Source organism: Pteropus medius, unplaced genomic scaffold (assembly GCF_902729225.1).
Source record: "Pteropus medius unplaced genomic scaffold, Ma_sr-lr_union100, whole genome shotgun sequence".
NCBI classification, from domain to species: domain Eukaryota; kingdom Metazoa; phylum Chordata; class Mammalia; order Chiroptera; family Pteropodidae; genus Pteropus; species Pteropus medius.
In genome coordinates this window covers 2,413,121-2,440,857 of record NW_024340701.1, presented here as the reverse complement: position 1 = coordinate 2,440,857, position 27,737 = coordinate 2,413,121, and the positions used below count along the sequence as shown (strand labels likewise).

Here is a 27,737-nt window from a genome sequence, read left to right as displayed (position 1 = left end):
TCTAATTTTCCTTCAAAATAATCTTGAGGGAGAGGAATTGAGGAAATAAGTAAACCAAGACTGGCCATGAGTTGATAATTATTGAAGCTGAGTGATAGGTACATGGAAATTCATTATACTGTTTTCTCTAGTTTTGTATATGTTTGAAATTTTATATAAAACGAAAATAACTGCACATGATTAAGAGACATTAAATAAATACTACAAATATTTTATATAAGTATATTAAAATAGCAACAATTTAAAGAGAGAGCAAGACAAAATAAAATTATTCAACACCAAGTTGCTAGGATACCAAATTACTACTTCTTAAGAGAGAAATAGGAAGAGATTTAAGCATTTATCTTGCCATTCTGGTCTGAAGTTTATTTCAGGGTAACCAAATGGTCCTAGAGGACGTGAAAAAAGGTTTTCTGTACAGAATTAGTATAAAAAAAGAAATGACAGCATCACAAAATCATTATTTTGTAATCCCTGATGAAATAACCAATTCATAAAATGGTCATTAATGGATGTTAAAATGATTTGGTGAAAAGTTGACGGGGAACCTTATGATGCACTATCAGGCTATCACCACCTGAAAATGAAGGAGACTGGGACCTGAAACGGGCAGTGGAGGAGAGCTGTCCAACAAGGAACACTTGTGCTCCTGTGTAAGTGAAAAATAAATCCTTATTGTGTTAAATCACCGAAATATAGGGCAATTCATTATAGAAGTTAGCTTATTATAAAAGTATACCATGTACATATATTAAACACATAAGCACATAATTATACATACATATGTTTTTTAAGATACATACATGTCTAAACACATACTGAACATTTTAGAGTGTATGCCTAGGTCAGGGAAAGGAGAGAATAGGGATCAGGGATCAAAAGGAGGAAATGAAACAAGAAAGGGGCCTAGTATCAACTGATGATGAGAGTTCACCATGCTGAGAAGCATCGTTTAATTATTAAGAAATAAAAATTAATAATTTAAAAAGGAGACAATCTACCCTTTTCGGAGAGAGCCCAGGCTAGTTTGCTGGTAATTATTTTCTGTCTTGAAGAACACAGAATGTTTCTGGAGAGGAGGAGATGTTGAAGACAGAGGCTGCTGTAACCTTCTACCATGTTCACCAGGAGAGTCTCAGGCCTGAAAAGTTCCCTACACTGAGAATTTCTCTCAAGTCTGACCTTCATTCTCATCTCTCCCTGGTAGTGATGATGCAGGAGGCACTTGCCATTCTCCAAACATGGGGCCTGGACCTGGCCACCTCCCCCTTAGCACAACCTCTCCTGGCTGAGGGAGGCTGGACAAAGCATAGAGGCTCATTGTGGGCCTGGTTGCACCCTCCATCTCTGCTGTGGTAGGCTGAATAATTGCCCCTCCTCCAAAGATGTTCATGTCCTAATCCCCAGAACTTGTATTTTACTTTATATAGCAAAAGGGACTTTGAAGATATGGCTAAATTAAGGATCCTGAGATGGGGAGATGATCCTGTATTATCCCAGCGGACCCAGTGTAATCTTCATAGGAGGGGACAGGAGAATTAGAAGAGGATGTAAGGATAGAAGCAGAGATCAGAGAGAAGTAAAAATGTTATGCAGATGGTTTAATAATGGAGGAAAGGATCATGAACTAAGGAATACAAGCAGCCTCTAGAAGCTGGAAAAAGGCAAAGAAATGGATTCTCTCCTAGAGTTTCCAGAAGGAATGAAAGCCTGTCAACACCTTGACTTTAATTTAGCCCAATGAAACTGATTTTGGACCTGTGATCTCCAGAACTGTAGGATAATAAATATGTGTTGTCTTAAGCAATTAAGTTTATGGTAATTCATTATAGCAGCACTAGGGAACTAGTATGCTGGCTCTGCTGCTGGGGAGCACTAACCTGTTCTAGGAAAGTAAGTTATGTGAGAATGGGAAGTGGAGAATCAGAGACTTCCTGGAAGCCCCTGCAGTTCAACTGAGCTAGTTAATAATGCAGTTTATTGGGTCATTAAGAATTAAATAATGTTTTAAATTACCTATTGTTACCTAATTACCCACTTAAAAGAATAAGTCACATCTCCTTGTGGGTTTACATACATTCATTCCTCCATTCATTCAACAGCTGTCACTGAACACCTTGTACATGCTTGGCACCATGCACACAATGAGCTTGTGTCCACTACAAGACAAGCATTTCTCGTCTAAGCTGCTACTGAGCTTCTAGTCCATCCAATGTGCAACATTCACTGTCCACATGCTAAATGCAGGCCCTTACACTTGTCTGCTCACATGGTCTCCTGTCTCCCTGATGTACTCATCCTAGCCAGCACCACCTCTTATCCTCCCAGGCGCTGTTTCTGCAGCTGCCAAGACCAGTCTCATCTCTGTCTTTACCCTGAGGCCTGACAAAAGCCCCAGGCCCACCTGGAGGACAGTATGCTCCCTCTGATCATATTTTCAACACTCCATTTTCATCTTATTCTCTCTTGTCTTTCTGCATCTCTCCCCTTTTTTCTTCCCTTCTCTTTCTTTGAGCTCCAAAACAGGTCTTCCTTGTAACCCAGAAAGGTTTGAATTAACAGGAGAGCAAAGCCTCAAGCCACTAGTTCAGAGGCAGGTAAGAGGAACCAAGGATGTATGTTTACTGGGTTCCTGAACTTTCCTGGTAGTAAAATGGAGTTTAGGGTATTAAGACAGGATGCCAGACCCATCTGGAGTGCCAGGCAGCCCAACTTGCCCCACATCTCCAGCCTCTCAACATTCACAGATGCCTATTCAATTGAGCTGTAATCCTCTCCAACTCCACAGGACCCTAATCTCAAACCTCTCCACCTCAACCCCTGCTTCTGACACCCCAGGTCTGAAATGCTAAGTTTTACCCCCATGATCTCTGGGCCTACTTGCCTTCCCTTCCCAGAAAAATAGTTGGTCCAGGATTGATTTTCCTTCTACCTGCAGTCCAGATTAGTGTACCCTTTAGCCAATCCAGGTCCAAGGTTCTCTTTCATCAGAGCCTATAGCTCTTTCTCTAAACATTGAACTGCCACTCAATCCCTTTGGTGGTGTTGACTTGATGTGTGGGAACAGTCTGGCCAAGTGATGGAACTGTGGGCAGGCAAGCAGGCAGGCAGGTTTGGGTTCTCTAACTTGGGCATTGCTATAGATTTACCATAGGTGACACTAGTTAAGTCTCTGCCCTCTCCAGGCCTGTCTCTCTAGCTTGTCTGAACATGAAGGGGGCTGGTCTTCTGTAAGGCTGTATTTGAACTTGGAGGTTCTACCCAGCTATCTCTGGCAATGGTGCATAATGGCCACAAGAGGGCAGGCAACCTCTTTAGCTCAAAAGTTTGTAGGCTAAAGGAACAAATAAGCTTCAAAAAGGAATACAAAGTAGTGTTTACCCAAGGGCACACTACAAAATAGCAACATAGTAGGGATTGAAAAAGAGTATTTGAATTTCCAGCCCCAGGAGGGGTCAGGCGCCCCAAGACCAGAAAGGGTGGTAAGGAGAGGGGTGGTGGGCAGCAGAGGAGAAACTAAAAATATACCTTAGCAATTTCAATCCCATTGAGGGTTTGGGAGGAAGAGAGAGGGTCATTAGGGGAGAGCCATGGACTGAATGTATTACCCCAAAATGAGTGGAGTGGGGGTGCAGAACAAGACTTGAGGTGTTTAGGGGGAAGTGGAGATGATCAATTTGACTTCCTTCCCTTCCCCAGCAGAAAATGAAAAGTAGAAAAATTGCAGGAGTTATTCCAGGTTTTGGGGATGATTCCTCCAACTTGGGAGGGTGCAGCAAATAGGCAAGGATCACCTGACATCCTTTTCTCGCCTTTTTGCCTCCCAGTAATCTGGTTTCAGGGCCCAGGAAAGACAGGGACTAACATGTGGGCAGTTACTTGGGGTTCAAAGGGTTAATCTCCAAGAATTCATTCTCTGACATCAACCACAGCTCAAGTCTTCTGGTTTCCTCCCTGAGCTGCAGGTTGGCAGCTTCCTTGAATTCCTTCTTTGGTGTAATTCACTAGGGGCCTGGGACCCAGGCCCACGGCCAGTCCCCTGCTCTCTCCTCACATCCCAGGAGTCTATGAGGGTTTGATCTAAGAGAGGCAGAAAAGTGGCCTTTCCCTCCATCTCAGGACTCGCGGGCCCTGAGACTAAAGAGCCTCTGTCTTTCCCTACCACACCCCTCCTCCATCCCCCTCCCATTGTAATTCAGACAAGGAGATTCCTTGTGTCTCAGTCTCTGGGCAGGTCCTTGTGACCAAATGGTAGAGTGGGGTATGGGGCAGCGTGGGGGTGGGAGAAATCACAGGATCAGAGAAGAAGACGACCCCTCCACACTTTGGAGATTCTGGTACACCCCCAGAGCTCTGAGACCTCAAGCTAGTCCTGCTTCAGGTTCCCATGGTCAAAAGAGGAAGAAGCCTGGGGGCTTATTTGCATATAAAAGGCCTGAGGTATGAAGTGGAAGTGGAAACCGAGAAGGTGTGGAGACACAAAAGTTGAAGCTCCTGGCAGACAAATTTGGAGCCAGAATAGAAGAATGGGGGCAATCAAGGAACAGGGTAAAACTGTGGCAGGGCAGGCCAAAGAGACTTTTGAGAGCAGCAGCCAGTTTCCCTCCCTAAAAGCACAGATATAGGAGTGCTGGCACCAGACAGGGATGTGGCCATGGAGGAAGTAAAACCCTTTAGGATAAAATGAGAACACCCTCTTTAAAAAGTATGAACCTTTCTGAAAAGTGCAAACATCTGAGAGAGAGAAACTTTCCAGCCAGGAGGGGTGGTATGTTCCCCCTCACAAGAAGTAATAGATGGAGAATAAATGACACAGTCTCACTTAGCAGCAGGAGTTCAGATACCCCTATACTGACCTTGAGTGGTGACTCAAGGACTGGTATGGTGGAAAGCCTAATCCATCCTGGCAGGAAATGACATCACTCACCAGTGGTTCTACCAACCCCAAAGCGTTCTGGGAGGGCCAATCCATGAAGGTTTGGCCCTGAATGTCCATGTGCCTCTGCAATCCTCCATCTTGGCCAAGGTAATTATATTATACCCCCATCTTTGCATCAGAGATCTCCTAAGGGTCCCAAATCCCTCAAATCCTTACCTAGTTTTGGGGTAAAAGGGAAGAGATACCATCACACCAGGAGCCACAGGTCAAGCCTCTAGAGTCAACGTGTCTATGGAAATAAGTCTAGGGACCTAATGATTGAGGGATAGAGGCAGTGCCTCCCTAGGGATCAGAGAGATAGTGAGGCCTAGTTTCCATGGTAACTGATTTCAATGCGGCCTCTTCCTAGTCCCAGATTGACAGAGAATAAACATCAAGGGAGACCAGGTCCTAGTGAAGAAAGAGCCACAGAAATACAAAAGTGTGGAAAAGTTGTTACAGGAAGGTCACATCATCCTGGCACTGGCCCCAGTACCAGTGGGTCTCGAAGCCCAGATTGGCACTCTCATCCTCTGGTAACTCAAGAGGTACACCTGCATGCCCCTCCCCCGGAGGCTTCCATACAGCCCTCAAGCTGCCTAGCCTGGTGGCTGCCAGGTCTACGTCAGTCCTGGGCCTCTCCCCAGTGGGTATAACCTTTGCCCAGTCCATTTCAGGACGGGGAGCCCCGAAGGAGCCCTGTTCATCCAGCTCACTAGGGGCCACTGTGTCCAGGAAGCTGCCAATGGAGACACTATCTAGCCGGTCAGTGGAGTTGGTGTCTGGCAGGCTGTCCCAGCTGCCTCGCCGTGAGCGGCCCGGGCTTCCACCTGTCAGGCTATATTGGCTGCTGGTGAGGCTGCTGCAGTGGCTGGTCAACATCCCCCGCTCTTCCAACAGCCAGCGTAAGGCCTCAATGCCCTCGTTCAAGGTCACCAGCTGCTGTAGGATCTTCACGTCAATGGCTCGAAGGTAAGCCTGGGGGAGTGGGAAAAGGAATTAGTCCCAGGTTCCGGGCCAAGTGTTTCCCCAATGTTTCCCCTTGTGGTCTGACCAACCATGTTTTGTGTTCAAGAAGCATGGAAATAGAGTTTGGAGTGTGGACTTTAGAAGCAGATAGATTGCTGTTTAAAATCTCACTTCTACCTCTGATGAGCTATACACTGTGGGCAACTTTCTGATTTTCTTTGAGCCTTGGTTTCCTTGTAAAATTGGGCTAAATCACTTACCTCACAGGATGGCTGTGAGAATTGTGAGATGTTGTCTATTAAATATCCAGCACAGACCTGGCACAGTGTAAGATCTCAGTAAACGTTAAGTATTAAATTTTGATCCCACCTAGCTTTGAACTTCATAGACAGGGTACTACTATTAACTCCTGAACTGGTCCAGATTCACCAGTAAGACTTAGAAAGAACCAAAGAATAGCCTGATAGGGGGCCAGGGGTTAATTGGGAAGTAGACTAGACAAAAAGGAGGCAGGAGCTGGGGGATAAAGAGGGAGCTAACCTGGTTCCCCAGTCCCTTCAGGGTGTTGGTGGCAGTTTTTGATGGAGGGAAGGGTTGGCTAGAACTTTAAAGGGTCAGAATCCTACTGGCTGGAGGGCATCTCTCCACTACATACCATTCTCCCTGTCTGTACTGAGAGTAAGTCTGATTTACTGGGTAATCTCTAGGGTCCCTTCCAGCTCAGATGCACTGAGTTATCTTCTCCAAGCGCAAGTCTGAATCTGTCTCTCCCTTGCTCAAGAGCCTTTATGGGCTTTGCATTGCTCTTAGAAAATAAAATCTAAACACTTTAGCAGCTGGCATTCAAAGGCTGTCATAATATGGCTCCTGCCCATCTCTAGCTTCACCTCTAGCATACCTCCCTGGGAACCCCAGGTCCTGCCACACATGGCTTAAATTTCATTTTATTTAGTGTTACTTTTAGTAAAGGTAATAGATATACACAAAGAGGCAAAGTTTGCCAAGATTTTTATGAAAAGTAACAGTCCCCATCCTAGTACTAAATTCTACTTCCCAAAGACAATTATTAATTTTTTAGTTGTTTATTTTTGGTACTTACCTTTTAATCTTCAAATAACATGCTATTCGTTTTTTTTTTTTTTCCACTGTCCACAGTATTTGTTAATTGTTTATTTATCAAGAGAAACTATTCCTTAGCCCAGATAGTCATGTTTCATAGTTCAGGATCACAGGTCAGTGACAAACTTCCATGGAAGTCAACTCAAAGTAATTCTTTACATTCCAAAATCACTTTGCACTGTGAAAGATACCAGCCTTCCTCATCTCCTTAAAATCTTTCATGGAATCTAACTTTGGAGAAATCTGCCTATGCTTTCTTTTTTGATTCAGCTACTGCAATCCACCCCAGGATACAATGATTGCTCCCAAAATGTGAAACTGCAGACACCTGGCCAGAAAGGCCACACACCTGAGGATCATCAAGCACTGGAGGGCATGGTAGTTATATTCTCTCTCAATTCCGACATTCTTCTTGAAGCAGAAATGGACCTGCTATTTATTGATTTTTAAGATTTAGGTGATTTCTATCGACTTCCCATAGCAGGTTAAGGATTTAACTCTTTCATCTTACTCCCCATTCCTCTGCCATATAGACACCGTTTCCATCTCATCATAGTCCCAATATATGCAATACATTATTTAGTGTTTACCTCATTAGAAGTTGGAAATGCTATTCACAGCTAAGCCATGTGGTTTACTGTAGTTACTTTTCATTTCTTATGGCTTTGTTTTTCTTAGACTAGTAATAACCAATATTATTATTGTTATTACTACTACTACTATTTTGTTTAGTTTACTATATAGTTATGAGTAAGAAAGTCATCCCCAAACTCTCTCAATTCTCTGAATTTCCTTCTCAAAGCACATCATATGTTCTATCTATTGCATCTGCTTAGAGGCAGCTCTTCAGGAACCTTCTGATCTGCTCCATTCTGTCCCTGCTGCACCACTGTCCTCCAGGATCTCCCTTCACTATCTTCTTGGGGATTCTCTTTGCCTCTTTCCTGAGTTGGATCTCCAGTTTCCTGTATCTCATGTCTTCTTCTTTCTATTTATTTTTATTTTTATTTTACTATTATTTTTTTAGGTGAGACAACCCTTGGTTGACCTTGTCAGCTTATAATCCCTTATTTATTTATTTATTTACTTACTTACTTATTTATTTTACACCTATAGCACCTGGTCTTCCTAGGTGGTCTCCCATCCAAGTACTAACCAGGCCCGACCCTGCTTAGCTTCTGAGATCAGATTGGATCGGGCTTGTTCAGGGTGGCATGGCCGTCGATGTCTTCTTTCTGGATTTACTCGTTGAGTGTGTGGTGCTGGAGTGCCAGTAGCTTCCTGAGAAAGTCTGCACAGGAGATACATTTGTTAAAGCCTCGCATGTTTTAAAATGTTGTTATTCTCTCCTCACACTGCTGATGATTTGGCTGAATATAGGTTGAAACTATTTTTGCTTCGGGATTTTAGGCATTGTGTCATTGTCTTCTAATTTTCACTTGAAAAGTCCAATGCTGTTCTGATTCCTGATCCTTTGTATGTGACCATCTTCGTATTCTTTCTAGAAGCTGTTAGGATCTTCTCTTTCTTTCCAGTGCTCTAAATTAGTTTTGAACAGTAATTTGACATGGTGTGGGTCTATTTTCATCTGTGAGTTAGCCACTTGTTGGGCCCTTTTAATCTGGAAATTCGTGTCCTTCAGTTCTGGGAGATTTCCTTTAATTATTTCTTTAATAATTATTTCTCCTCTAATATTTTTCGAAATCCTATTATTTGGATAGAGGGTATCCTGGGCTGATATTCTATTTTTTTTTTTCCATCTCGTTCTATATTTGTTCTAGTTGATGAAATATTTTGACATTATCAATCCTTCTAATGAGTTTTTCATTTTTTCCTATCATGTTTTTTTCTTTCCCAGTTTTCTAATTCTCTGAATATTTTCCTTTTTATAGTTTCCTATTTTTGTTCATGATGCAATATTATCTCATCTCTTTAAAGATGTAATTAATGATTTTTATAAGTTCTCATCTCTCTGTATTATCTCCATTTTATTCAAGTTGCTTTTTTCTCTTTGTTTAGCTCTACATAGTTAGAGGGTCTCATCAGATGTCTTAGGATCATTAGCTGCTGCTCACATTTCAGAGTAGTCCTAAAAAGCTGATTGGAAACTCTGAGTATATGTGTGAGACTTGCCAACTCTGAGCCTCATTAAGGATTATCTGGCTGGGCTATTTGATTGGGTAAGGCCTAAAGTCAGTAAATTTTGTTTTTTGTTTTTTCTCTTAGGTTCATCAAAGTTACCTTATTAAACTCATCTAGAGCATAAAGGAAGCAAAGCTGCCAATATTCTGGGAGCCAACCATGGGGAAAGGCTGGGAGGGGTATTTCATAACATTTAGCACACTTTGATGTAGTCCCTCGTGCCCTCGACTTCCACTTTTATTATTTTTAAAATATATGTCATTTGATGCTTATTGAATTATTTAGGAAATAATTGCTTTAATCACATCTACAATGATAAAACAGAATAAGACCACGTATTTGTACATTGAGAAAAACATAGACCCTGGAATTAAACAGAACTGGATTCAAATGAGTCATTAATGAGTCATATGAAATTCAAATTTTTTTTTTTTTTTAGGCAAGGCAATCCTTGGTTGACCTCACAGATTGCAAGGACCTTGTCAGCTTACAATCCCTTATTTTTTATTTTTTACACCAATAGCACCTGGTCTTCCTAGGTGGTCTCCCATCCAAGTACTAACCAGGCCCAACCCTGCTTAGCTTCCGAGATCAGACAGGATCAGGCTTGTTCAGGGTGGCATGGCCATAGACTGAAATTGGAATTTTTTTCCCTTGAAACTTCATTTCTTCATTGTAAGATTAGGATACTAATTTAAAATTTTACTTTTAAGAAATGCAAGGAACATATTAACATGCATAGCAGATTACCTGACAAGTATTCGTTAATCAATAAATGATAGCTATTTGGCTTTACATATTACTATAATTAACTTATTTACGATGGCATAAGCACAAAAGAAAATTTTGTACCTGAATTTATTTATGTTTTTAGAAGAATATCACAAATGTAGTTCAATTAAACAATAATTATTGGGTACCTGGATTTTCTAATAATTACAAAGATAATGGAGAAACTATCCCTGCTTAACAGAAGCTGGCTGTTTCAATGGATATGGACATAAAAAACTGAAATACCACAGTCTGTACAGACTATTAATGATATAATAAAAGAGATTATCTTCAATTATTTCATACTAGGCACAAATATATTAACAGTGAAACCAAGAATCCTAGTCCATGACCAAACTAAATGCATTAAACAAATCTTCACATACTAAAAATGCTTCCCGCTGTTTTCCTCTTCCTCCCTTCCTCCCTCCCTCCATTTCTTTCTTTCTTCCTCTTCCTCTACCCCTTCCCTTTCCTCCTTTCCTTATGTTCTATTCTTTCCAAAACTTGTTTCTCCAGTCTTCTGTTAGGATAAAGGAGTGGCTAGAAGTTAGGGAGGGGATCTTAGAGTACAGTTTTTTTTTTTTTTCAGAGTATCATTCTTAAACAGATATTCACAAACCCTTTTGTTTTCAGCTCCACTTGCACCTCCAGTTCCAGAAATACCTGTTTCTAACTCCTGAGCTGTTTGAAGGTTTCTGTAGTGCAAAATGGGTTACTTTTTAATTTCCAAAATTTTGTTCCTATCATTCTATCTCCCGTTCTTGTCATAATGGCTTCATGGCTTTTACAATAATCTTTTTCCTGGCTTTTTCGTTTAGTTTCAAGAGGGAATAGAGAGGAGTAAATGCACGTGTTCGACCTGCCATCTTGCTCTGGAATTCCCACTGACTTTATTCATTCTTCAAGGCCCAACTCAAATGCCACCTCCTCTAGGAAGACTTCTCTGCCTTTCCTCAAGATAGAATCCATTCGGTCATGGGATAATATTTATTGAGTGTTTCTTATAGGCATGGCATTATGTTGGATAAAGGAAGAAAAGACACCATTTCTTGCCATCAAGGAGTTCACAGTCTAGTGGGTAAGATAAGACAATGACGCAAGCACTTAAAATTCAGTGTAGCAAATGCTAGGGGAAACAATTACTGTACAGACAGCTGTGGGTACCCAGAGGCTCATAACCCAACCAGGGGAAAAAGGAAATACTTCCTAGAATAAGGGACATGAGCTGAAACTCGAAAGTTAAGATTTAGCCAAAGTGGTGGAGAGAAGCATTCTAATTGGAGAAAACAGCATATATCTCCTCCAATTTGAAGCTTTTCCAGAACACAAAACTGACCTTGTCACTCTGTAATGAAAACTCTTCCAGGAAGTCTTCCCTGGGTTCCAATAGCCCTTATCCTGTACTACAGTTATTAGTCTGTCTCTCTCCCCTTCCCTAACCCACACTATGAACTCCCTGAGAGCAGGTTTTGCCCAGCTCGTTTATGGTGCTCAGGCTAGGACTAGGTAGGTCAGATCCAGTTCTGTGATTCTCTTGCCTTTATTGTCCTGGGCCCCTCTGTTGGTCCCAGGGTTCAGGAGGTTAGGTTTTACCATGTTGGTGGGAAATGAATCTGAGGACCAGATTCTATACTCCTGTGACAATGGGATTTCCTAACTGTGACAGCATCACTCCCCAGAATAGAAGAAAGCAAAGCTTTCTTTCCAGAAAAAGAAACACTCATTTCACACCATCTCTTTGGAAACAGAAAGAAGATAAATAGCTCAGGAGAGATGTCACCTCAGAGGCTACTACAACCCAATTATTTTCCCAGGGGTACATAGGTTCTCCACTCCTCCCTTTCACACATACACATTAGGCTCTTTGCCCAGCCCAGAGGTCACAAGGATGGCTCCCTCATCACTGAATCCAAATCAGGCCCTGGGGTAAAAACCCAGAGACCCCAGTCCTAGCTCCCTGGTCACAGATTGAGATTCTCAGACTATTGTTATTAGAAAGGCTCTTAGAGATCATCTGGTTCCACAAATCCCCCATCCCCTACCCCTCAAGAGGAAGAAAGACTGAGGCCAAGAGAGAGAGCCCTGCTCAAGTTCACAAAATGACTCAGGAGCAGAGCTGGGTCTTGAACCCATGCCTCCCACGCTCCCTACCTAAAACTATTTCTTAAACTGTTCTGTGGGGGCAGTTTGTTGTAGCACCAGTTCTTTGGGTAGGGAGTATTAAGTAGGGAAGGTTGGTATTGTTTTCCCCTTCTCACATATCCCAGAGTCTGGCTGTTTCACCAATCTTTTAGTAGAGGAGGAAAGCAGGAAGGAAGCAGCCTAGAGGCAGGGATGACCTTGGCCTCAAGGGCAGGTCTGCCCACTCCTGGCAGGAGAGCAGGGAGAGGGACAGTTGAAGGACAGTAGAGGGATTGAACCAGTTCTGCCACAAGTGGCTCCAGGGGAAGCCCCGCGGCCCTTTCTTTTTGTCCTCTCTGGGTGCAACTCAGTGGGCAAGGCAAAGTGCATAGAGATCAATGACACCCTGGTCTGAGAAGGGAGAAGAGAATGGGGTAGGAATCCTTGGAGCACATAGGGAGCCTTTCCCTGTTCTTGCCCCTAGAAGGCTCCATCCCTCATGCCCTTCGTGGGCAGCCTAGGGCCCCTGGTCAGCCTGGGTCAAGAATGCAGAAAGATCTAATCAGAAGTTAAATGTATCCCCGTACAAACAGATTATCTCCACCAAAGGCAGAAAAGAGAGCCACAGAGATTAGGCATGGCTCTTCCACTGGCTCCCTGCATGAGCTCAGGCAAGACCCTCAATACCTGCAAGCATGTTTCTTCTGTGCAATGGGGAAAATGATGACTGCTTTTCTCATTTCAATGACATAAAATGTGTTTAAAGTGTCTGGCACAACGCAGGTCCCAATGGTAGATGTAAAGTGTAGGCAGATTATCTGGGCTCTGCTTTTTTACTTTTTGTATGACCTCTGGCAGTTACTTAACTGCTCTATGCCTTAGTTTCTTTATCTATAAAATAGAGTTGCCATGAGGATTAAGAGATCTTGTAAAGTGCTCAGCATGATGCCTGGTGCATGCACCTGGTGAGAGTTAGTTTCCAAAGCAGGCTCTTCATAGGCCTTGAGCTAACATTTGTACAATGAGGCAAAGCCGGGCCCCTCCCTGAGGTAGGCGAACAGCCATAGCCCCAACTCTGGAGAATTTGGTTCACCTCTAACCTTCAAGGCCAAGTGCCCATATGGCATCAAATCCCTCCCCCAGGGATTGCTCTGCCCACAAGGCTCTCTTCCCAGCCTCTGAGACTGTCTGAGAGCCCCCATGACCTCCTCCCCTGCTCCCTCACAGCTCAGCCTGGCATAGAGATGGGCACACGGTAGGGATCCAGGAAGCCTTATTAACTCATGTCCTCACAGTGGCCTCCTCGTTCTGGGCCAGAAAGCGGCTGGCAATTCCTCACTTCCCCAGAACTGGCTGCAAAGTGGTGGCAGGTGTAAATAACCCCCTTCACCGGAATCAGGGCCCAGGAGAACCTGGGGAGGCCCCAAATGCCCTTTTGGCTCTGAATCTAGACCAAAAACAACAGGGAAGGGAGAAGGTGACTGTTTCCTCCTCTTCTCCCCCAGGAGGTACAGATGAGATACAAATATCCAATGTACCTGGGGGTTGGTTCCGGAGGAGGCTGAGTCAGAGGTGATGGAACCAACACCGATAGTGCTGCTTTTGTGTCTTCTAAGGTGCTAGGAACTCTCACATACTATAAGTGGGGGTGGAAGGATGTTGGGGAAAGGGAGGATATTTTTAGTAGCCCTAGTCCAGGCAGTTTTCACCCAAATCTCTTCTGTGCTGAATCCTGGTGTGAACATCGGGGCCTGAGAAGAACAAACCCTGGGCCCAGTTTTCAGGAGAAAACACTCGTTGTCCTATAAAGGTGGATAGTGGGGATAGGTGGCCCTGTGGTAAAAGTAGGGGGAGAGATCTGTGTTGTGTTGTGCTAGATTCTGAAGTGCTTTCCAGTCCTCAGCTCTCCCAAATTGGCAGGAAAAAACTTCCAAGAGCCTGTGCCGCCCACCCCACCTCCCCAGGACCCATCAACACCCCACTCACCCGTGGGAGTGGGGGGTGGGCAATTAAGGGACCCCAGGATGTAAGGATTGATCTGAGAGAGATCCTGAGGAGTTAGGTGGGGAGTTTTAACTCCCTCCTCTCCAGCCCAACTCTGGGGGCGTGATTCGTACACTCACCAGCTCCATCTTCAGCGCCATGATTTTGTCCCCCAGGCCATGGCCCGTGCTAGGCGCCCCGGGGAGCAGGAGGGCGCCAGAGGTTCCCAGCTCCCACTCGCCTCGCAGCCCGCGGAGCAGCCCTTCAGGGGTCTTCCTGCCCACCTTGCCCTCCACTTCTCGCAGGTCAGGCGTCTGGGACTCCGCAGTCCCCTCCATGCGGGCCTAAGCTTGAACAGAGCTGGGCGACCAGTCGCCGGGGTCCTGCTGCCGGAGGCCCTCCTGTCTCTGCTGCTAGCGCGGAGCGGAACCGGTGGGTCCCCGCCCGTGCCGCGCGGGGGTGGAAGAAGGGCGCCGTAACACTCAGAAAAGCCGCGCAGAGCGGCGAGTGAGTGCGTGCATGCGTGCGTGCGTATTCGAGTGCTGTACGCACAATCTCTGGCTTTGGAATATGTGGGGCTAAGTGATCCTGCATTTATACCTGAAGGAGCACTTGGAGAGCTCAGAGCCCCTCCTCATCCTGGCACTGAATCTATCCAGGCACACGGCAGGCGCCCAATAAATGTTTGCTGAATGAAGACTAAGCATACTCAGTCAGTTAGGAATGTGAGAATTTACCCAACACTGGTAACAGAGCTGCAGAGGGTTTTGACAGTCTTCCTGGAGTAGAGGAAAACCATGGTTAGAATTTAGCTAGCACTGACACACACACATGCACCCCCAGTGTAGCCACTGCCTGGAAAGTGAAGTTTGGCAAATGAGGAGCAACCAGTATTGAAGCTGAAGAGGTCTGCAGGGGACAGCTCATGACTGATCTTGTAAACTGATGCTTCTTAAGCTTGACAGTGCATACGAATTATCTGTGAATTTGTTAAAAGTGCAGATTACGATTCTGTAAAACTGGGATGGGGCCTGAGATTCTGCATTTAACAAGGTCCTAGGCGATGGCCATACTGCTAGTCCCAGGACCACACTCTGAGTAACAAGGTTATAGAAGATGCTTCTAAAGTACTTGAATTTTATTCTACAGGCATAAGGAGCCATGAAAAACTTATGTTTTGGCTTGATTTTTGTTTTTAATCCAAGTAATTCCAGCCCATGGTTACAGAAGGATTTACAATGAAAAGATAATTACGCCTGCCCTATCCTTTCCCACCTCTAGTCCCATTCCCCAGAGGCAACCACTTTTAGCTATTTTTTTCTGGTGTTTATACTCATAACTTCACAGTAGGTTTATACCACTATTCCTTAGTTTTAAACATTGTTTACTGACTTCCTATAATGATAAAGATGGATTTACCTCACTTACGCTCCGCGTTTCACTCTTCCATTGGCCTTATATATTTCTATCATTTTGATTTCATCTAATGTTTACCTTTGTAATTTTAAGTAATATATTTTTCTTTAGTAATTCTTGATCCATGGATAACTGTTAACATTTGGGGGGATATCATCCCACCATTTTGGAAGCAGATGGAATATGGAGAGTTCAAAAATATCTAACAGGTCTTCTGGCTTTCTCCTTCTCCTTTTAATTAATTCTCCACGGAACAGTAAATGTTCCCTTAAATTGAATTATATTGCTTCCCTGCCTAAAACTGTTCCATGGCTACCCACTCACTTCAAATAAGCATCACCATCACCTAGAAACTTGTTAGAAATGTAGTATTCTGCTCTGCCCCAGACTACTGAATCAAAACTCTAAGAATGGGGCCCAGCCATCTGTGTTTTAACAAGCCCTCCAAGTGATCCTGATGCAAGCCAAAGTTTGAGAAACACTGGTAAGTGGAGTGCTGTATATATACTATCTCATTTAACCCTCACAACAACTCTGTAAGTATAATTATTGTCAGGGATTTATAATTATAGTGCCGGGTTTAAGGGCGGAATCTGGAGCCAGGCGGTTGGGGATTGAATTCTAGTTCTCCCAGCTTTGTGACATTGGGCCTCATTTTATCTATAAGATTGAAATAGTAATAATACCTACTTCGTAGAGTAGAGTGGAATTAAATGAGTTAATACAGTAAAGTGCTTAGAACAGTGACTGGCATAGAGTAAGCATCATGTAAGGGTACTCCCATTTCACAGAGAAGGGAACTCAGATTGAGACGAGAAGTGACTTGCCCAAGAATGGCAGAACCAGGTTTTTAATTCCCCTCAGCCTCCAGAGGCCGCGCATGCCCTAGACCTGCGTGCAGCCTTGCCCAAACAAGGGGATCCGGTATCTGTGTCCGAGGCCGGTAGCCCCTCTGACCCTGGGGTGCCGTGTTCTAGTTCAAGGCTCTAGGACTCCGATTCCAATCGCGTCTGCCACGCGGCGGTACTGGAGGCGGGGTAGCAGCACCCGCCCCTCCCGCCCGCCGCGAAGCTGCGAAGGAGCTGAGGACTCGCGGTATCACGGGCTGCACCCCCCACTCGCCCCCGCCGCTGCCCTAAGCGCCGCCCGCTGCCCTCTCACCCCGCGGCAGCAGCAGCGGCGGCGGCGGCGGCGGCGGCGGCGGCGGCGGAAGCGGGAAGGCGGGCCGGGCCGGCCGGGGCGGGGCCGCGAGCGGCATGGAGGAGGCGGAGGCCGCGGCGCTCCCGGCCGAGCACTGCGGGCCCGAGAGGGGCCCGAGTGGGGCCAGGGGCCCCTGAGCCGTGAGTGCCCTGGGCGGGGGTCCGGGAGGGTTGGCGCGGCCGGGTCAGGTCTCCCCAGCACTCTCTCTGGCGGCCCCGAGCCTTGGGAGTAGAAGAGCTGGGCCAGATAGGAGGGGGCGAGGGCGGGAGCGGGTAGAGAGCCGGGGTGGAGAATGTGGGGTGCCGCTGCCCTTAGCCCTCCTCAAGACTGGGAAGGTTGGGCCTTTGTCCGTTTGGAGGCTGATGAGCCTTGAACACCGATTATTTGCGCCCCTAACGCCCTGGCCCCTTGGCAGCCCTGTCAGTTCCCCCAGCCCCAAGGGGAGTTTCCAGGTGATCTGACCTCGCTGAAGGTTTCCTTCCCAGAGAAGTTGAGCCACTTTCTCCAGGCCACACAACAACGTGGATATCTACAGGGAAGAGTTACTAGGAGGTCCTCCCTCATCTCCCCAGAAGGCATCAGACTTTGGGAGGCACACCTTAAACCATGTGACCCTCTGGTCCCCTCAGTATCCTGAAGGCATGGGTTGGCCAGGACAGTGGTGACTCCCCAATCCAGCATGGACGACTGGAAGCCCAGCCCTCTCATCAAGCCCTTTGGGGCTCGGAAGAAGCGGAGCTGGTATCTTACCTGGAAGTATAAACTGACCAACCAGAGGGCCCTGCGGAGATTCTGTCAGGTATAGAGATGTCCCAAATCTCCCAGGAGCTCCTTTCCAGCTTTTCCCCAGCCTAGACTATGGGCACTGGGAACCACCTTGGCTGCTCCCGCCCTGGAAAGGGGCAGCAGGTTCCTAGAGGGGGAGCCTCTTTGTTCATGTCCCTGCCAGGTAGTGGTGTAGGCCTAGAGTTCTGGAATCAGAACCCAAGTACAGCCTCCTAGGCTTCTAACGGAAACCTGAAGTCTGATCAGGAAGGCTTTGCCCAGGAGCCCACACCTGTCAAGCAGTCAAGGCTAGGACTCGGGTCTTCTGATCCCCAGCTTGGTTCTCTGTGACTGGCTCTATCTCTCAGAACTAATTGTGGAGGGGACCAAGGAATTCAGGGGCTCAAATGGAAGAATACAGGAACTCTGGGTAGGGAGGGTTCTGATAAAGGGGAAAAGGTCGGGCGGGGGGTGTCCTGGTGGAGGTGGTTGTGAAAACTGGATCCTGGTTGGGGGAGTAGAGCTGGGCACTGATGGAAGGAGTAGAGACAGGCCTCAGGTTCTCCCTGTATCATCAATGCAGCCAGGGCCCTCCTTTCAGGAAGACCCTCAATGATATTTAGCCAACTCCACACCTCCCCTCAGACAGGGGCTGTGCTTTTCCTACTGGTGACTGTCATTGTCAACATAAAATTGATCCTGGACACGCGACGAGCAATCAGTGAGGCAAATGAAGACCCGGAGCCGGAGCAAGACTATGGTGAGGCCAGGCTGAGGATGGGATTGGTGTGTGTGTGAGGGGGATTCCCTGGGATCTCACAGCCGAAATAACAGGCAGATCCCAAGGGATGAGACTGCTGAAGAGACTATCTGCATGACCTGTCACATCCCCACAGATGAGGCCCTGGGCCGATTGGAGCCCCCAAAGCGCCGAGGCAGTGGTCCCCGAAGGGTCCTAGATGTGGAGGTATACTCAAGTCGCAGCAAAGTATATGTGGCAGTGGATGGTACTACGGTGAGTGGGCTGGTGTCTGGTGTACAGTTACTCCATTCTATTCAGGATCTGGTCCACTGGCTCTGGGGTCCACTGCCTGAATGGGAACTGCTCCTCTGCCAGTTTCTACCTGTGTGACTTTAGAGGCCTCAGTTCATCTGTAACCTGGGACTAATAATTTCTACTTGACAGGATTAAATGAAAAGTATTTGGAATGTATTATATGTAGTGGGATTTTATCGAAGTGATCATTAGTATTAGAAGGCAGTTAGTTAATTAATTAATTAATTAATTTATTTATTTATCTTATAACTAATCCTGGTCCCTTCTTTAGCCTTAGCCTCATACTGGCCCCTGGGGACCTGGACGTAGTCAGACCTGGCTCTACTTTGAGGGTCTCGGTCTGATAGATTGTGATATCTCCAGCATGAGGCAGAGACGGCCAAGGGTTCTAAGAGCCATAAAAGCTGTTGAGGGGAGGGTTGTAGGAAGATGTGATCTCTTTGATGGCAGTCTTATGGATGCTTCCTGGAAGAGGTGGCCTTCAAGCTGGGTCAGAAGACAACTGTTGTGAACAGAGGTATATATAGGCAGAAGGGGAGGTTTCATTTCATGCAGCCGTTTTTTGGTTTGTTTGTTTGTTTGTTTTTCTAAGTGCCAGTAAGAAAGGTCTTGGATGAGAGAGTGAAGAGTTGGACTTTTTCTCTCCACCCTTTAGGTGCTGGAGGATGAGGCCCGGGAGCAGGGCCGGGGCATCCATGTCATTGTCCTCAACCAGGCCACGGTGAGGTTCTAGCTGTAGGGAACCTAGAGGGTTGAAGCTGAGCCCTCCTTCCTGGTGACACTAACTCATGAGTGGTGTGTCCCCTGCCAGGGCCATGTGATGGCAAAGCGTGTGTTTGACACGTACTCACCTCATGAGGATGAGGCCATGGTGCTGTTCCTCAACATGGTGGCACCTGGCCGAGTGCTTATCTGCACCGTCAAGGTAAGTGACTCTGCCCTGTATCCCCAGCTCCATCCCTGCTTATGTCCCTGGGTTCTATGTTCCTATTATAGCACTGTGGGAAGAGCCTCTGGAGGAAGGTGACACAAGTTCCAATATTAGCCTTGTCATTTTTATCAATCAAACAAATAGTTACTAAGCACCTGTTGTGTGCCAGACACTGCTCTGGGTACAGGGGCTATGATGGGAAGCAAGACAGAGTCCCTTCCCTTAAGGAGTTTACTCTAGCTGGGCAAGATCAATAAAAAGCAGCCAAATAAATGCTTAATGTCAGAAAATGACAATGTCAGGGAAACAGAGTGATGAAGATGTATTTTTAGAAAGGGAGCAGAATAAGGGAGGGGAAGAGAAGAATGGTGGGAAGAGGGCAGAGGTAGCAGGGTACAGAGACACAGATTGTGTGGGATTATGGTAAGGATTTATTAGCCTGGTGACCTAGGATGATTCTCAGAATCTCTAAGCCTTCAGTTCTCTTATCCGTGAAATGATAGTGACCACAGAGGGTGGTTGTGGTAATTTAATGCACTAATTTAAGTAACAGTTTTTACATGGTACATGACCCATAGTGCTCCATTGAGGCCAGGTCTTTTGGAACTGTGCTGGTCAAGCTGACCACTTTCTTTGGTCTCCCAGGATGAGGGCTCCTTCCACCTCAAGGACACAGCCAAGGCTCTGCTGAGGAGCTTAGGCAGCCAGGCTGGCCCCGCTCTGGGCTGGAGGGACACCTGGGCCTTCGTGGGACGAAAAGGAGGTGCTGGCGTCATAGGCCATCCACTCTATAGTATTAAAGGCCTGAGAGGAGCAGAACCCCAGGAGAGGAGGTGGGGTGGGAGGCAGATAGGAGCCAGTGGTGGTGGGTTGGGTGAAGGTGGTCAGGGAGATGGGAAGAATATCCCAAACTGGAGCCTGGGCCCCCATCACTCTTCACTCCTGCCCCCTGCCAGGTCCTGTCCTCGGGGAGAAGCATTCTAAGTCACCTGCCCTCTCCTCCTGGGGGGACCCAGTCCTACTGAAGACAGATGTTCCACTGAGCTCAGCTGAAGGTGGGATTAATGGGGGCTGGGCTCTAGGGCAGTGCCTGGGCTAGGGGTGGGCATTTGGGTCCTCTTTATGGGCCTTTATTCTCTTGACTAGGGGTGCCTAGTGTTCTTTAGACCACACTGGCTTCATGCCCCTATCCTGTTGACCCTATCCCTTTCTCAGAGGCAGAGTGCCACTGGGCAGACACAGAGCTGAATCGTCGCCGCCGGCGCTTCTGCAGCAAAGTTGAGGGCTATGGGAGTGTGTGCAGCTGCAAGGACCCCACACCCATCGAGTTCAGCCCTGACCCAGTGAGTAGGGCCTTAGGCAGTGAAGCTTGGACTTCTTCCCAGCTTGGCAAGGGGCCCTAGGAAAGATCCAGGTTGGGTTTTCCCCACCTCAGCCTGAGAGGGAATCAGGAGCTGAGGATTTACACTAAGCTCTGAAAGACAGGGGACATACTGGTGGGTGGGGGAAGGGGCAGGCCATGTGAGCAAAGGCCAGGAGTCAGAGTTGGACTGAGTGTGTGGAGGACCCAGGACAGGGAAAACCCTCTGCCTTTCCCCTGAAGTCTCCTTCTTCCCCCAAGAATTCTTCTGTAGGTAGGGATCCCAGTTTAAAGAGGGAGTGAGGCAAGACCTAAAAGCTATCTCTCCTTCAGCTCCCAGACAACAAGATCCTCAATGTGCCTGTGGCTGTCATTGCAGGGAACCGGCCCAATTACCTGTACAGGTGAGCCTGGGAGTGGGCTGAATCCAGCAGCACTGAACAGGAGGGTGCTCAGCGGGTGGGAAACCCAGACTCGTCTACCTGCAGGAGGAACTCTTGAGGTGGGCAGAAAGGCAGCAGACTAGACCCGTTCACATATGTGGGTGAACATGGGGAATGTAGGCCTATCTATAAGCACAGGGGAGCCCTAAGTTGGGACAAAGAGGCCTAACCCATCCCTGGGCTTCCCAGGATGCTGCGCTCTCTGCTCTCAGCCCAGGGAGTGTCTCCCCAGATGATAACAGTTTTCATCGATGGCTACTATGAGGTGAGTGGGGCTTGGGGGCTTTGAGCTGAGCAGAACACAGGGTTTCGGGTACCAAGTAGCAATAATCACTGAGGACTGGCAAGGGAGACAGCCAGGCAAGGGCTGTGAAATGTGGAGGGCTTGGCATGTCAGAGCCTGCAGAGGTGGGCAGGGAGAAGGCGGCTCACAGGATGACCAGTGGTCATGCCCTTCAGGAGCCGATGGATGTGGTGGCACTGTTTGGTCTGAGGGGCATCCAGCACACTCCCATCAGCATCAAGAATGCCCGCGTGTCTCAGGTACTGCCTAGGCAGGGATGGAAGGGGCAGACACCTGGCCCCACTATCCACCCCAAAGCTCATGTGCCCTATTTCTATTCCCCACTCAGCATTACAAGGCCAGCCTCACTGCCACTTTCAATCTGTTTCCGGTGAGTAGTAAGGACAAAACTCTTGGGCTTTGGGAGGGAAAACATGGGCATAAAATTTGGTCGTCATATATAGCAAGCTCTTCTGCTCTCTGGGCCTCATCCTCCCGATCTGAGAAGTGGGATTGGTTGGAGGAAACATTAGGTGAGAAAGGCCCCCTTGGGATCATGTTGTATTCCTCCCCCTGCAGGAAGCCAAGTTTGCTGTAGTTCTGGAAGAGGACCTGGACATTGCTGTGGATTTTTTTAGGTGAGGGGAGTGCCCCTACATGCAGCAACTATGAGCTGCCTGGGGCCTCTTTGCTTGACTGGGTCTCCAGAGAAAAAGGCAGTGAAATGTCTTGGAGAGCTTTCTGGAGGAAGCAACCTCAGAAGTGGGGGAAAAGCCTGAGCAAAGGTAGGATGGCAGGTGTTGGGCTTGAGAAGAGAGTAGAAGGGTTGAATGGAGACAGTGGGGATTTGGGGGAGGCATGACTTCTGAGTCCCGTCTTTAGCTCTTCCCTCATTGCTGTGAGACCGGGTTTGTCCTTGCCCCTCCCTGACCCCCTGGACCCTGCCTCTCTCAGTTTCCTGAGCCAATCTATTCACCTGCTGGAGGAGGACGACAGCCTGTACTGTATCTCTGCTTGGAATGACCAGGTAGGCTGAATGGCCAGGGGTCAGTTGGGGAGTGTGTAGAGGCCCTGAGCTAATACCTCCCACCATGGTTCCCTATCCCTAGGGGTACGAACACACAGCTGAGGACCCAGCACTGCTGTACCGCGTGGAGACCATGCCTGGGCTGGGCTGGGTGCTCAGGAGGTCCTTGTACAAGGAGGAGCTTGAGCCCAAGTGGCCCACACCAGAAAAGGTGCCCTGGCAGACTAGGGTGAGGGGATTGGGTTCCCCCACTGACTCAGAATCTCTTAACCTTCGTAATCTTGTGCCCCTCCAGCTCTGGGACTGGGACATGTGGATGCGGATGCCTGAACAGCGCCGAGGCAGAGAGTGCGTCATCCCTGATGTTTCCCGATCCTACCACTTTGGCATCGTGGGCCTCAACATGAACGGCTACTTCCACGTGAGTGGGAGGCAGGGATGTCGGGGAGCGGGGCACAGTATTGTAGACAGGGCAAGAACATCAACTCTGGAGCAACCCTAGCTCTGCCACGTCCTAGCCATGTAACTTTGGGAAAATTACTTATCTTTTACCTTAGTTTCTTTATTTGTAAAATGAGAATTAAAATACTATTCCTCATAGAGCGTGAGGTTATGAGCTTTAAATGAGTTAATATATGTAAAATGCTTTGAATTGTAAGTGTTATATAAGGGTTAGCTGGTATTATTTTTATTTTTACTATTCTTAGCACTAGACTGTGGGTGTGGTAGGGTATTTCTGCCACTAAGCACTTATCCAGCCCTGCCAGCTCTTTCCTCTCCTGTCCTTGCAAGTGCTGAAGCCTAAGCCTCGGCCTGAAGTGAACAGGGAGGTCCCTAGATCTGTACCCGCTACATGGCTGTGTCCAAAGGGCTACTCCGCAGTTACAGAGACAGCTCCACAGGAAGGAACAGACAGCTTCTAGCTTGGAACCTCCTAGAAGCCAGAAAGGCCTTCAGAGGCTGGCTGATACAAGACCCACACTCATCTGCCTGAGAGGGATAGGCATTTACCTCAGGTCACTCTAGTACCTAGCCACAGTAGCTTCCTCTCCCAGTCCAGCCTGTCCCTTTGCCCCACATCCCTAGCAGGGCCTGTTCCTGGCTTCTGTGGCTCTAGGACAGCAGGCCCAGGGAGAACCACTGAGGACAGGGGCTTGCTCAGGGATCAGTGTGGACATGAGCTCTCTGGCAATGCTTGAGTGCAAATTAAAGCTATTAAGAGCCTGCCAAGGATATTGCAAAGAGGATGGGGAAGACAGAAAAAAATTAGAATGACCTTTATAGGTCTAGGACTTCATTTATACATGGTGGGTTAGTGGGCAGGTGTGGGCCAGACAGTGTAAGTCCTTGATTTTCATCCTCACATCCACTCCAGGAGGCCTACTTCAAGAAGCACAAGTTCAACACGGTTCCAGGTGTCCAGCTCAGGAATGTGGACAGGTAGGGGCTGGGGACAGGGCAAAGGGGAGGATATCTAGGAGGCTCGATGACCAGTATTCGACAATCCCTTCCAACTGTGTGTTTACTCTGGCCCTGCTGTCTACCAGTTTCCATGTGACCCCTTGCCCTGCCCCTGGGACCTGAGGGGCTACCTTCTCCCCTGACCCAGTTCTCCCTCTCCTTCAGTCTGAAGAAGGAAGCTTACGAAGTGGAAGTTCACAGGCTGCTCAGGTATGGCCTAGGGCAATAGGGATATGTGGCAGGGAGTGAGAAGTAGTCAAATACTGGGGGTCTTGACTTCATAATTTGTGGGGCCCACTACAAATGAAAATCAGGGCCCCTTGTTCAAAAATGATAAGAATTTCAAGATGGCAACAACTAAGCATGGGGCCTTATGTGGTATACCTATGAGGTGGACCATCTTGGCCTCTCCCCCACTCCCTGCTGCAGTGAAGCTGAGGTTCTGGACCACAGCAAGAACCCTTGTGAAGACTCTTTCCTGCCAGACACAGAGGGCCACACCTACGTGACCTTTATTCGAATGGAGAAAGATGACGACTTCACCACCTGGACCCAGCTTGCCAAGGTGCACCGATACCATACCTACCCCAGGAATAACCCTTCCTCAAAGATACAGGGAAGCTTTGTTCTAGAATCTTTTATCTCAGTACCTATTGTTTATACTCCCAGAACCCCTCTTTCAACCCCTTGTCCAAATCCATATTCTAGATGATGTTACCTCTTGCAAATTGAGGAGGCTGCTGAGGAGGGGATAAGGGCTTGGCTGAGTGTCTTCAGTAGCCCCTTCCCACAGCTCTCTGACCCATACCCCTTCCCCACCAGTGCCTCCATATCTGGGACCTAGACGTGCGTGGCAACCATCGGGGCCTGTGGAGATTGTTTCGGAAGAAGAACCACTTCCTGGTGGTGGGGGTCCCAGCCTCCCCCTACTCGTGAGTGACTTTTCTGCCCTTGGAAATGGAAGACTAGTGGGATTAGGGGATAGCTAATGACCTCTCCCCTATTATCTTCTCAGGGTGAAGAAGCCACCATCGATCACACCAATTTTCTTGGAGCCACCCCCAAAGGAGGAGGGAGCTCCAGGAGCTGCAGAACAGACATGAGACCTCCACCAGGACCTGCAAGGCTGGGTACTGTGTACCCTCAGGCAGGCTAGCTCTTCACCCCATCCTGTAGGATTCTGTAGATACTGGCAGGGGTTGGGGCTGGTTTGTTTTTAACATGAGACTTAATTACTAACTCCAAGAGGAGGGTTCCCCTGCTCCAATGCCCCTGTTTCTGAGTTGGAGGTCTATTTATTTACTTCCTTGTTGGGGAAGGGTAGGATAGTACCTGGGAATCATTGAGATCCTTGGGCAGCTGATCCTGCCTTTTGTGTACTCCTTCCTCCCAGGCCTGGCTCAGAATCTAATCTATTTATTGACTGTCCTGAGGGCCTTGAAAACAGGCTGAAGCCTGAAGGGCCTTGATTCCTTTATGGACTGGGGTGCTGCCTTGAGGACGGGGCTGGCTCTTACTCAGGAAACTGCTGTGCCCAACCCCTGGACAGGCCCAGCTGGGGCCCACCTGCTGATGCAGACTCACTCAGAGACCTTCAGACACTGAACCAGGCCTCTTCTCAGCCTCCTCTTTGTCCAGGTTTCCAAAGCTGGATAAGGTGGTCATTGATTAAAAAAGGAGAAAACCTCTGGGGATGTCTTGTGATTGTGTGTGTATGTGGGTGTCTGTGTGAGAGAGAGAGAGAGAGGGGGAGAGGGGCGGGAGAGAGGATGGTGGTAGTGAATGATGAGTTTTCCTTACTGTCTTCCACAGGGTTTACCCTCCATTTGGGGCCATTTGGCCACCAGGGGATGCCCAAGTCTTACATTCGTAAGGTTTTTCCCTAGGCTCCACCCTAGGGCAGCTGAGCCTAACCACAGCTCCACATTAGTTGAGGCTGAGCTTGGAGTAGCCACCCCACGTTCCTTCCCTACTGTTTAACCACTGCACTGGGCTGTTCCCTGCCTAGCTTGTTGGCCAGGCACCTGTCCCCAGAGATGAAGCAAGAGAGAGTGAAAGGGGATACTTGGGGTTGGGGAGGTGATGAGAGAGCAGGTGAGCATAGTGGGGTTGGGGTGGGAAGGAACTGGGTAAGAGGGAACTGGATGGTCATCACTCAGGAGGCTAGGACTAGGCTACAGACAGAGACATAGGAACAAAGATTTCTGTGACCCTTAGGGCACTGTATACAGATTCCATAGCTGGGCAGTTTTTCTGGAGAAAAGCCATGTTTTCATTAGATTGTTACCCAGCCAATGATCCAAAGAGATTAGAGAGATCTAAGTTAGGTAGTCATAGAGGCACCAGAAAATGTATGGGAGTGTCCAGAGGGAATGGATGAGATAGCCCAAGGTAGAGGAGGTATGATGTTTAAGGGGTCTGTGAGGGACTTAGGACACCTCTTGAGAAGGGGTCTGCCTGGTGAGCTGCTATAGAGCCTTGCCCAGGGAGGCAGGAACTGACTGGAACTCCCAACCTTTCACCAGCTCTCTGCTCTTGCCTCCCACCCCTATAACCCCTCCTGTTCCTGGATCTCGGCTCCGAGATGGTACGGGTGGTGTATGGCTTGGACGTTTCTCAGCACCTTGCCGCCTTCAGTGTTTCCTGGAGCTAGAGATAGTGCTTGAGGCGGGTCCCACAACAGCCATGATTAGAAACAATTAGCCCATGATGAGGCAGAGGCCCGCCCTTTGCAAACAAATCTGCAGCCTCCATTTGGCACCTAGGGGAGGGGTTGTGTGTGCCAGGCACAGTAAAGTGGTGTAGCAGGGAGAGGGGCTCATTGCTCTCCCTGCCTGACCCCCAGCAGCTCCTAATCTTGGGCCTCACAGACCAGCTTTCAGGCACTATATGGTTCTGGCCAGGTCACAGTACCTTTTTGGGCCCAGCAAGGGGTGATAATTCTGGGCTGCCCTAGAAAAACCTAGGAAGAGGGATTTGGGGGTCAAAGGAAAGCAAGGAGGACTAGTTTGCCCCACTGGGCTTTGCTTGGTAGCAGACACCATAGTTTTCTTGCCATGGGCTCCCTCCTTAGTGCTATCACTCCTAGTTGAGCAGCAACCGTATTCTCTGTCTGGGACATTCTGGCCTGGGAAATCTGTCACCATGTCAGCCAAGACCCCACCAGGCTCTGGAATCAAATGGCCTGGACCCAAAACCAGGCTTAGCTTATTATGGAAAGGTTGTGGGCCTGGAACAAGTCACTTGGCCTTTCTAGGCCCAGTTTCTGGAGCATGGAGGTGGTTAAGACAAAATAAGAGATCAATCTGTAGAGCACCAGGCAGGCCAAGTCCGAGAATAAATCAATTTTCTGAAATCCCCAAAGCGGGGACAGTTGTAGGGCTTTGCTTGAGAGGGAAGGGTCCAATGGAGGCTGCCAGGGGGCTTCCCAGAGCCTACGGAGTGATCCTCTCCCACTGCCTTGGCAGTGTCTCCCTGCCCCCGCTCGGGCACAAGCTTGTTATTTTCATAGCTTTCTGGTCCAGTGCCTCCAACCAGGAGTGAGTAATTTCAGGCCAAAGTCCTCGCACGTGATAGACGTGATAGGAAGGCAGACTGGCCCAGCCCCTACTTTCTCCCTCAGTTCCCTCTTGGGTAGTCTGTTAGGCTCCCTCCCAGGCCCGGAATCCAAATGGAGGGGAGAAAAAGCCACCTACCTCCATCTCACTTCCCTTCTGCTACCTTCCCAGGGGCCAGAATCTGAGGCCAGTTTAGGCAAGATGGGCCCTT

General features: G+C 47.9%; 2 protein-coding genes and 2 pseudogenes across 3 annotated transcripts; 1 reads left to right on the top strand and 3 right to left on the bottom strand.

Annotated features, from left to right (window-relative positions):
* Positions 1-339: 339 nt before the first annotated feature.
* Positions 340-14,680, bottom strand: LURAP1 (leucine rich adaptor protein 1). Its single transcript, XM_039884960.1, has 2 exons — positions 14,167-14,680; positions 340-5,896 (listed from the first exon to the last, which is right to left on the bottom strand). The coding sequence occupies exons 1-2, from the start codon at positions 14,362-14,364 to the stop codon at positions 5,375-5,377; spliced, it is 720 nt and encodes a 239-aa protein (XP_039740894.1). The 5' UTR covers positions 14,365-14,680; the 3' UTR covers positions 340-5,374.
* Positions 8,114-8,232, bottom strand: LOC120581571 (uncharacterized; annotated as a pseudogene).
* On the bottom strand, positions 9,663-9,781 carry LOC120581484 (uncharacterized; annotated as a pseudogene).
* A 1,952-nt stretch (positions 14,681-16,632) lies between the features above and the next one.
* Positions 16,633-25,657, top strand: POMGNT1 (protein O-linked mannose N-acetylglucosaminyltransferase 1 (beta 1,2-)). Of its 2 annotated transcripts, XM_039884932.1 has the most exons (23): positions 16,633-16,782; positions 17,272-17,441; positions 18,053-18,167; positions 18,304-18,422; positions 19,120-19,185; positions 19,276-19,389; positions 20,041-20,158; positions 20,352-20,450; positions 20,611-20,738; positions 21,089-21,159; positions 21,388-21,463; positions 21,658-21,741; positions 21,831-21,872; positions 22,061-22,119; positions 22,436-22,508; positions 22,591-22,719; positions 22,804-22,929; positions 23,884-23,948; positions 24,135-24,179; positions 24,399-24,534; positions 24,792-24,901; positions 24,985-25,099; positions 25,363-25,657. In XM_039884932.1, exons 2-22 carry the CDS (start codon positions 17,322-17,324, stop codon positions 25,070-25,072), a joined length of 1,983 nt encoding a protein of 660 aa, XP_039740866.1. In that variant the 5' UTR covers positions 16,633-16,782; positions 17,272-17,321; the 3' UTR covers positions 25,073-25,099; positions 25,363-25,657. The 2 variants fall into 2 exon arrangements, with proteins under 2 accessions (XP_039740866.1, XP_039740858.1); XM_039884924.1 differs by having other exon boundaries at positions 24,985-25,657.
* The last annotated feature ends 2,080 nt before the right edge of the window (positions 25,658-27,737 follow it).